The sequence below is a fragment of the Cygnus atratus genome, chromosome 25 (genome assembly GCF_013377495.2).
Source record: "Cygnus atratus isolate AKBS03 ecotype Queensland, Australia chromosome 25, CAtr_DNAZoo_HiC_assembly, whole genome shotgun sequence".
NCBI lineage: Eukaryota > Metazoa > Chordata > Aves > Anseriformes > Anatidae > Cygnus > Cygnus atratus.
Genome location: NC_066386.1, coordinates 2,329,227 through 2,338,954, shown reverse-complemented (window position 1 = coordinate 2,338,954; position 9,728 = coordinate 2,329,227). Strand labels below are relative to the sequence as shown.

The following is a 9,728-nucleotide window of genomic DNA, read 5'->3' as shown; positions in this document are numbered from 1 at the left end:
CCCAGTGCCTGTCTCCGGCCGTAAATCCCAAACCGACGCCGTTCGGAAGGGCCTGCATGTGGAGAGCTTGCTGGAAAACGGGGTGGAGGAGGAGGGAGCACCAATTCCACCGGGAAAACTTGTAGGTTTTCTGGCTAATGCATCCCCTCAGCAGCCCACGCAAGCGTCCCGTCCCACAGCTCTGCAAGATTTGAGCTCTGCAGCTGCAGTCGCAGTCGCAGAGCAACCAGAGCTGTGCCCCCCACGCCTGCAGCTTGCATGCAGGGGGAAGGCTGCCGCAGCAGAACACAAAGTTTACCGAATGAAGTAAGATTTGCAGGGAAAATGTGATTGAACCGAGCTGATAAGGAAAGATTGGCCTGGGAGCACAAAAGAGACAAAGGCAATGAGAGCAGCCTGCCCGAGCAGACTTGCCCATCTGCAAAAAATCTCTTTGTCTGCTTTACAGCTGCGTGCAGCTGGAGCAGCTGAGCAGGAGGGGAACCTGATTCCCAAATCCCACTGACTTCATCCAGCACCGGGCTTTTGGGGGTCATCCCCTCATCTCACGTGCCTCCGAAGGGCCTGGCAGGGACTCCCTCCTGGCCAGCTGGTCTCATCCTGACAACAGCGAAAATAAATCACCGACAGGAGAAAGGCTGGGAAAGCTCCCAGTGGGAGACAGGGTTGGGCTTTGACCGCTTCTTCCTAACTTTGGGCCCGAGAGATGCCCAGACATCATGAATTCGGTCACATCTGCATTTCTCCGAGCCAAGACAGGGCGCATAAAAGAGTAAAGTAACTTTCCAAGCTGCCCTGAGCTCTTGTCATGCGACGGGACGTGAGCCTCTTCCTCGCTCTCACTGCGGCCGCCCAAATACCAGTAAATATGCCACACGGCAGGACCAGATGATTTGCAGCCTGCTCCAGGCCTCTGGCTCTTTTCCTGCCTTTGTGCTCGGCTTCCTGAGCAGCCCCGTCCCGGGTCCCAGCCACCCCCCGGCCCCGCGCTGCCCCGCGGCCACCCAGCGCTGCAGGACGGGGCCACGGCCACGCAGAACCACCGCTGGCCTCTGTCCTCAGCCGCCGAAGAGCGGGATTATTGTCGCAAACAAAGCCCCTGGAAGCACCGGGGTTTGCTCATCCGCCGCCAGGCCAAAGCCTTCCATCAAATCTGTCAGCGGTGCTGGGAGCGCCCTGCCCAAAGCGGGCGGTGCGCCCAAATTGCCTTGGCTGGGGAAATTCTGGAGCAGCACAGAAACCTCCCACGTGCGTGTTTCAGTCCCCCGCGAGATGCTCTTTGTTTTCTTTTTGGGGGTGGATGTTCCTCTTTGTGCAGGCTCAAACCATCACCCCAGAGTGGTGACGGGTCAGGGGGACAAGGACGTGCTCGCCTGGCACATCCGACCGGGTCTGGCCACGCGCTGCACACGCAGCCCTGCACTGCAGCAGCCACCGATGGCAACCCCAGGAGCTGGACATGCACACCCAGGCAGCGAATTCATGCAGAGGGTGGCTGCCTGCTGGCAGCTGCTCCATGAGCAGGAGGAGAGGCAGGAGCCATGGATCCAGCTTCGCTCCCGGCCTCATTTATCCGCCTGGAGTCGCAGGACTGGAGCTGCACTCCTCCTCCTCCTCCTCCTCCTCCTCCTCCTCCTCCTTCTCCTCCTCCTCCTCCTCCTCCTCCTCCTCCTCGTCCGGGAGCCAGCCCGTGCCTCGTCTCCGACACCCGCAGCCATTTCAGGGCCGCGAGCAGGGAGCTGGTTACGAAACCTCCCTGGAAGTGACCTCAGTCAGTTTATCCACAATAAATCGCACGAGTAGCTCGGCGAGGCGGCACGCCGGCAGAACAGCCATTTCGAGCGGGGCTCCTGCAAAGCCGCAGTTTCTTTGCTTGAAAACAATCATTTAGCAGAAAAAGGGGGGTTTGGGGAGGAGGAGGAAGGAGGCAGGCAGGGAGCTGAGCCGTGGCTTTTTGCAGAGCTGCAGCCCCGCCGCTGCAGCCCCAGCCCCAGGGCGCTTTGGGGCTTTAAGCCGCAAACCGCAGCCGCTGCACGGCCGCAACCGGGGCTTTGCCACCGGGGACCCTGCCCCGGGAGGGACCGGGGCGGCCCCGGGTACCGGCTGAGGGGAGGGGGGGCGAACCGGGGCTGCGGCAAAGGGCGGGGGGGTCAGCACCGGGCTGCGGGGGGGCTGCAGGGACCGGGACCGGGACCTCGGGGGGGGTAAAGGGGGGCTGCCGGGACCGGCACCGGGACTGCGGGGGGGTGAAGGGGGGCTGCAGGGACGGGCACCGGGACCTCGGGGGGGTGAAGGGGGGCTACCGGGACCGGCCCCGGGACCGCAGTGGGGAAAGGGGAGGCTACCGGGACCGGCCCCGGGACCTCGGGGGGGGTGAAGGGGGGCTGCCAGAACCGGCACCGGGACCGCGGACAGCGCCTCCCCTCCGGCCCCGGCCCGGTTGAACGGGGCCCCGCCGCTCCGCCCCCGCCCCCGGCCCGCCCCCCCGGGCCGCGCCCCGTTCTCCGGCTTTTCCCCGCCCGCCGCCGCCGCCGCCGCCGCCGCCGCCCCGGTTCCGCAGCTCGGCTCCGCTCCTCTCCGCCATGTCCACCGAGCCGGCCCCGGCCGCCGCAGCCCCCCCGGAGCAAGCCCCCGAGCCTCCGGTGGCGACACCGGCGGCGACGACGACGACGACGGCGACAACGACGACGACGAGCGGCGGCGGCAGCGGGGAGCCCCCGGAGCACCGGGCGCTGGTGCTGACGGGTTTCGGTGGCTACGAGAAGGTGAAGGTGCAGGCACGGCGGGGCGGCGGCCCCCGGCCCGGGGAGGTGTCGGTGCGTGTCCGTGCCTGCGGCCTCAATTTCGCCGACCTGCTGGCCCGCCAGGGGCTCTACGACCGCCTGCCGCCGCCGCCCGTCTGCCCCGGGATGGAGTGCGCCGGTACCGTCTGCGCCCTGGGGGATGGAGTCAGCGACCGCCAGGTGGGGAGGGGGCCCGGCTCCGGTCCTTCCCTTCCTTTCGGTCCCCACGGGTTGTGTGCGAGGCCCGGGAAGGGGCCCGGAGCTGCGGCACCGGTGGTGGGGCCGCGGTGGGGAGGGGGGGGTTGGAGGGGGGGTCTCCCATCGTCTCCTGTCTCCATTCATCACCTCCTGTCTCCCATCATCTCGTCTCCCCTCTCCCATCGTCTCCCATCATCTGCCATCATCATCTCCCATCTCCCATCATCTCCCATCATCATCTCCCGTCTCCCATCATCTCCCATCTCCCGGTGCCACAGCCTGGATTTGTGCCCTGGGTGCCCACGAGAAGCATCCCAGCCTTCACCGAGGGGCTCCGGTTTGGGTTTGCTGGGCTCTGGCTGCTCGCAGCGCAGAAATCCTGCCCCGAAACCCTGCCCCAGTATTTGGGATGGTGAGAGCATTGCTGCCGGTCTGCCCTCGCGGGGCCTTGAGGCCCCTGGGAGGCGATCCTGTGCCGAAGGGGCTGAGCTTTGCACGAATAACGCCTTCTCGACGCTGAGTAGCACAAAGGGCTGAAGCATGACCGTGCTATTTCTGCACGCCTTTGCTTCCTTTCGGACTACATGGACATACAAGGAAATGGCTCCAGCTTCTGAATAGGTGTCCAGCGTGCCCTGAGGGTGCTGAGTTCGTGGTGCTAGCAGCTGGCTGCCCACGGTGCTGGGGTTTGTGGCCGGTGAGCCTCCAGCTGCTGCCTTTCTAGAAAGTCCCAGGGCAGAGCAGCTCGCCCTGGGGGTCTCAGAGCATTGGGTCCCAGGGCTAGTGCAGTTACACCCCATCGAGATCCCTCTTGGATGCACAATTAGCAAAACAAAGTGCCTCAAAATCCCTTGTTTGTCAGGGACGATCCCCTCCTCTCCAGGAAAACATCTCGGTTTATTGCAGCGTGAATGCCAAACCCACACAACGAGGAGCCTTTCTGCTCGCTCCGTGGCTCTGCCTCTTGTCTGCTCGCCGATGCGGCTCCCTGGGTCTTTGCCGGTCTCCTTCCCACTGCACACTGAGCAGATGCTTCTTGCCCGGTGGGATAAGAGCAGCTTTTTGGGGAAGCTTAGGCTTGAAGCTTTACCTAAGGCTGGACATATTTATTTTTTTTCCAGGATAGATCCCGTTGTTGAAGCATTGCCCCAAGCATCATGCTTGTTGGCAGGCAGATCCTACTGTGGGGTAGCAGAAATGGTCACAACAGTCAGTACTCAGCTTGGTCCTGGTGTAGCAAGAACAAAAGTAGGATGATTTCTGCTTGTTTTAAGCTCACTTCACACCTCCTTGCTGTCTGTTCGGTTTTAGGTTGGCGATAAGGTGATGGTCCTGGCCAGGTCCGGGCTCTGGCAAGAAGTCGTGAACGTGCCGGTCGGGCAGACGTTCCTGATGCCCGAGGGAATGAGCTTCGAGGAGGCGGCTGCTCTCCTCGTCAACTACATCACTGCCTACATGATCCTGTTTGACTTTGGGAACCTGAGACCCAACCAGAGTGTCCTCATCCACATGGCTGCAGGTCAGTTATCCTCGCCAGCCCATGCTGAGGCTCCTGGCATCAGCGTGCGGCTTCTTCACGGGGGCATGGGTGAAGCAGCAGAGAGCAGTGCTGGACCAGCAAAGCGTCACCTGCAGTCCCATTTCCCAGTAGCCTGGGTCAATCCTCACCAGCACACACCACAAGTCTTCCTCCCATCCAGGCAGAGCCTTCCTTCTGTCCAGGCAAAGCCTTCCTCCCATGTTTGCTTATAAGTCTTTCTCTTTGCTGGTTTTCAGGTGGCGTGGGAACTGCTGCCATCCAGCTGTGCAAGACGGTAGAAAACGTCACCATTTTCGGCACAGCATCCGCTTCCAAGCACGACTCGCTCAAGGAGAGCGGGGTCACCCACCCCATTGACTACAGGACGATGGATTATGCAGAGGAGGTCCGGAAAATCTCTCCCAAAGGTACCGTGTGGTGGAGGACTTCTCCAACAGCCCCGCGCTCCTTTCAGGCACTAAGACCTCCAGCTGCTCTCTGTTCCCTCTAGGTGTGGACATTGTCCTGGACCCCCTGGGCGGATCCGACACATCCAAAGCATTTCACCTGTTGAAACCAATGGGCAAACTCATCACTTACGGTGAGTGTGAGCAGCGTGTCCCAGCCCCAGCTCTGGTGCGGGTGGGTGCGCGTCTGCTCTGCTCCGTTCCTGGGTGTGGGGCCACGAGGGAGCAGCACGGGTGCTGCCAGCTGCCTCTGTCGTAGTTCTGTGGTTTTCACAAAGGTTTTTAGGATGTTTCGCCTGGGTGAGGCACTGACCCGTGTCCCGAGGGCTGCGGACACAGGCTCCAGCTCTCTTCCCTTCCATGGTGAGATCTCTCCTCGAGGATGAGCCAGTGCCTGCAGGGGAAGCTGGAATGTCCCCACGGAGGAACCCTGGCACAGCTGCTTTGTCCAGGCTGATTAATGCTCAGCATTAATAGAGCCTTGCTTTTTTTTTTTTTTTTTTTCTTCTAGAGGATGTGTGGGTGATGAGGTTTGAGGCTACTGAATACTTATCCCTCCATTCCCCAGCCCTGAAACACTGCGATTTTGTCCCTGGAGACAAAGCCCTCACACAGCCCCCAGTGGGATTCCAGACACTTGCGGCAGTGTGCTGCCTCTGTCCCGGCCCTTGCAGCGTGTGGCTTCCCTGGGGGAGCCTGGCTGTAGGAGAGGGGGAATGCTGTCCCACCAGCCTGCCTGGGACTTGTAACCCCCTCTTGCCTCTGCCAGGGCTCCAGCCTAGCTGCACTGCTGCTGCCCTCCTAAGATTTATGGTCAGAATTTTTGGGTAGACCTGCGTGGTGCCAGGAGATGGACTCGATGATCCTTACGGGTCCCTTCCAACTCGGGGTATTCTATAATTCTATGACTTCTAGGATTTTGCAATATATGGGTGCTGATGCTCCAAATCTTGCACATCCTGAGCACAAAGCGGGGACCTGCTTTCACTGAAATTATTGGGCAGCTCCTGATGTGATCCAGTTCCCAGCACTGCCCCCAGCACCATATCCTGTGCTCCCCTGGCTATTGCCTGAGCTGCCTCTCGTGTTGCGTTGACCCCAGTTCATCCGTGGCTTGTCTTCTCTTTAGGGGTAGCAAACCTGCTCACTGGGCAGAAGAAGAACCTCATGGCCATGGCCAAAACCTGGTGGAACCAATTCAGCATCAACGCCCTGCAGCTCCTACACCAAAACAAGGCTGTGTGCGGCTACCACCTCGGCTGCATGGATGAAGAATACGAGCTCATCGGAGGAGTGGTAGCCAAGCTGATTAGCCTGTACAATCAAGGCAAGATCAAGCCCAAAATAGACTCTGTATGGCCCTTTGATCAGGTGAGTCGTAGCTAATATACGGACTGACAAAAAGCCCGGGGTGGTTGCTTTCTGCACAGGGCGCTCTGCTTGAGGCTGAGCACCTTTTCCGTGGGGGCTGAGCGGTTCCAACAGCCATCTGTCCTCAGATGTTCAGCGCCCTTTTAAGAGCTTAAAGTGGCTGGGCTCTTCTGCTCCAGTGCACGGAGCTGGGCAATGCCAGACAGCGTCCCCGCGGACCGGGGCAGGTGCTCAGCTGCACTCTGCGGGCAGCAGCAGCCGTGGAGGGATGGGGTTGTGCACCGGGCTGCGAACCACCCCGAGTCTGCCCCCTGTAATTACGCCGACAGCTGGGGAGGTTGCTGCTGCCCCTCTGCAAGTGAAGGAGAGGCCTGGCAATAAAGTACAATGGCTTTTTTTTCAGCTGCAAGGGGGCTGTGGGGGCGCAGGAGGTATATGGCTGCTCCACATGAGGGCTGCGGGTCTCACGGGACTCCCCTCGTTTGCAGGTGGCAGATGCCATGCGGCAGATGCAAGAGAAGAAGAATGTTGGAAAGGTCATCCTGGTTCCCGAAGCACCCAAGGAAGAATCCAAAAAAGAGGAGAACTAAGGAGGAAAGAGATGTGTGCAGATTGTGAATTCATGGTTTAACTCCCTGCTCTCTTTGGGACCTGGAAATGGACAGATCAGTAGCTTCCTTCTTCACCAGTACAAGAACATCGTGCTTAACGTTCAGATGAGGTTTGCTTGCTCTCGTTGTGACTGACCCTTCACCAGATATGCCTCCTGCCCTAGCTCTCTGTTTTGAAGCCTGATTATTTCATACATTTCTCTAATCACTTGTTTCCATGCTGAAATCCCAAACTAATCCTATTTTTTCCCCTGGCAGCACAGTCAAAGCTTCCGGGCAGTTGGTGATTAGCAGCTGCATAGGCTGTCACTGTGAAGATGCAAAATGCTATAGCGACTGCCAAGCAGCTCCACAAAAACCCAGCCCACGTTGAAGCATTTGCACTGTCACCTTTGAGAAGCATTTCAGTAGGAGAGTGGGCAGACTGAGGATGTTTCTTAAACAGTCACAGGAAAAGCGTGACTGCCCTAGTTTAATTCTAGCTCTGGCTACTCCTCTGTTCACACTAACCCTGCTTTCCCCCCTCTGCTGGCCTCTAACACCAGTCAGATAGTAGCAGTTGCCTTTGCCTTGTAAATAAATCTGGCGTTTTGGAGTCTATAGCATATTGCACTTAATTTGCAGTCACTTCTTTGTGCAGGCAACAAATAATCCGACGGTCTGGGCTGGTCTCTGAATACAGAGGAGAAGTTTCAGTTGGGTAACTTGATCTTGTCCATTTTCTGCTTCCAAACTGTACAGGGAGATCTAAACTGTGTCTGATTTTTTTAGAGACCATAAGGACTCAACTGTGTCTCGAATGACTGGAACAATTGATGTTGGCTCTGTGCTTTATTAATGTTGGGCTCCAAGTTGGTATTGTTAAGGCTAAACTTCACCCTCGTGTTTTGTATTTCCAAGGGCTGCAGTGTTGAATTAGACTTCAGCAAGATGGGAACAAATAGGCCCCTGTTAATGCTTGCTTTGTGCCGTGCCCTGTGCGCTGGGGAGAGCTGCAGTTTGGGAAGTAACTTGCAAGAACCAAGGCTGCTGCACGGGGCTCGGTGCTGGCTCCTCGTGTGCCACATCACCCCAGGAAGCTGTCACTGAGTTACAAGTGTAGGTGGCAAAGTGTCCAGCTCTGTCAAGCCTCTTGGCTTGGGCATCTGGAACAGTTTAAATCACGCTTTCCCTTCTCTTCTAGTGAGCTCTTAAGACATCCTCTAACCACCTCTCACCTCGTGGGTCGGTGCTGCAGTAGGGTTTGACTCCTCTTCCCCTGGAGCTGCAAGTCTCGGGACCCTTCCAGCACTGAGGCTTTAGGAACTGCCTGGGGTTTCCTCCCAGACCAGCTCTCAGCTTCTCTTCCTCTTTTCTTTCCTCATTATGTTTGGAAATGGAGCTGTGCAGACACCCAAGCCTAGTTCTGCGAGCACTCCGTGTCCTGGGTGGTGCCCCTGTTTCCTGCCCTGCCCAGCCCCAAGTGACCGTGGTGCTGCTTGTGCTTGCTTCAGCAGCCAGAGGCTTTGCCACGGGTTGTAGGTCCTGCAGGGCTTTAGGCTCCCTTTGGGATTTTAAAAGGTAAGCCTGAGGGCACCGAGGAGAGCTGCCTATTGTCGGCGAGCTCAGGCTCCAAGAGCAAAGGCTGGCTGCTCCGTGTCCCGCTTATCCCGACTCCGGAGAAGGAAGGAGCTGCACGGGCAAAGGGACCCACTTGGGAAGCCCCTTGGCTGCTGGAGAGCAAACACTGGCAAGGAGCGAGGGGTCCTGGGCAGGTTCAGTGTATGGCTTCTTCCTCTGCCTGCTCTTCCTCCCCTCCAGTGCTCCTCGCTGTCTGTGCAGCTTGTTTTCAGGTGCTTGGGCTCCGTCCCTTGGTCCGGTGCATACTAAAAATGCGTAGGCAGAGACCCCAGGGGACTTGTTTCGGCTAGCTTTAAGACAACCCCGTTCCCTATGGCCTCGGGGAAGGGCTGGAGCCCAGGCACAGGCGTTTGTTCCATCTCTTGCAGGTGATAAGCGAACTCCACAGGCATGGTGGCATGAAATTCAGAAGCACAACTTGTAACCTTTCTGAATCCAAAATCTTGCTGCTTCTCCTTTCAACCTGCCCCTCTCATGCTAATTTAGATCCGATCCGACAGTGTCTAATGCTGCTTTACCAGGTCTGCCAACACAACGGCTGGCTAAATCGCTGCAGTGGGAAGTCTGGACCTGTTCCTCCGTGAAACCTGACTTCACCTTGGTGAGAGCAGCGTGTTCGAAGGGCACACAACGCTGCAAATCTGCAGGTCCTGCGCAATTGTAAAGGGGAAAGCTGTCAAATTGTGGTTTACTGTAACGTCCTCTCCTTGCTTTACTTTCAGCCAAGAGCGTGCTCAGTGCCTTACTTGGATGGCCTTGGATTAAGGCAACACAGCAAGGGTTTCACGGTCCGCTCCCTCCCGATAGAACGTGGAGGAGGCGAGTGGGAGTTTTGCAGCTTGCTGTAGGGCTGCTCTGCCTTGCTGCCTTGCGATACACCACGGAGCAGAATCTCGGTGCCTTCTTCTGCATGCCCGTAAGGACTGGGAAGTCACCAGAGCCTTTTCTCTTCTGGCCTTTCAAAGTATTGCCAAAAAAAAAAAAACACAAACAAACCCTGATTCTGATCCTCGCTAGCTCTGTTTCGTGAACACCAGTGTTATAGTGTGACTTAGTGTGGACGTGACGCTCCCTTTGCCCGTCTCACGGGCTGTGCAGGGCTCTCCTGGACGCCTGTGCTCCTGCAGCCAAAATTGCTGCTCTAAAGCAGCCGTAGAGG

General features: G+C 58.1%; 1 protein-coding gene across 1 annotated transcript; it reads left to right on the top strand.

Annotated features, from left to right (window-relative positions):
* Positions 1–2,486: 2,486 nt before the first annotated feature.
* VAT1 (vesicle amine transport 1) lies at positions 2,487–9,564 on the top strand. The gene is made up of 6 exons (XM_035568405.2): positions 2,487–2,963; positions 4,293–4,500; positions 4,758–4,928; positions 5,012–5,101; positions 6,097–6,338; positions 6,827–9,564. Exons 1-6 carry the CDS (start codon positions 2,583–2,585, stop codon positions 6,926–6,928), a joined length of 1,194 nt encoding a protein of 397 aa, XP_035424298.1. The 5' UTR covers positions 2,487–2,582; the 3' UTR covers positions 6,929–9,564.
* Positions 9,565–9,728: the final 164 nt, after the last annotated feature.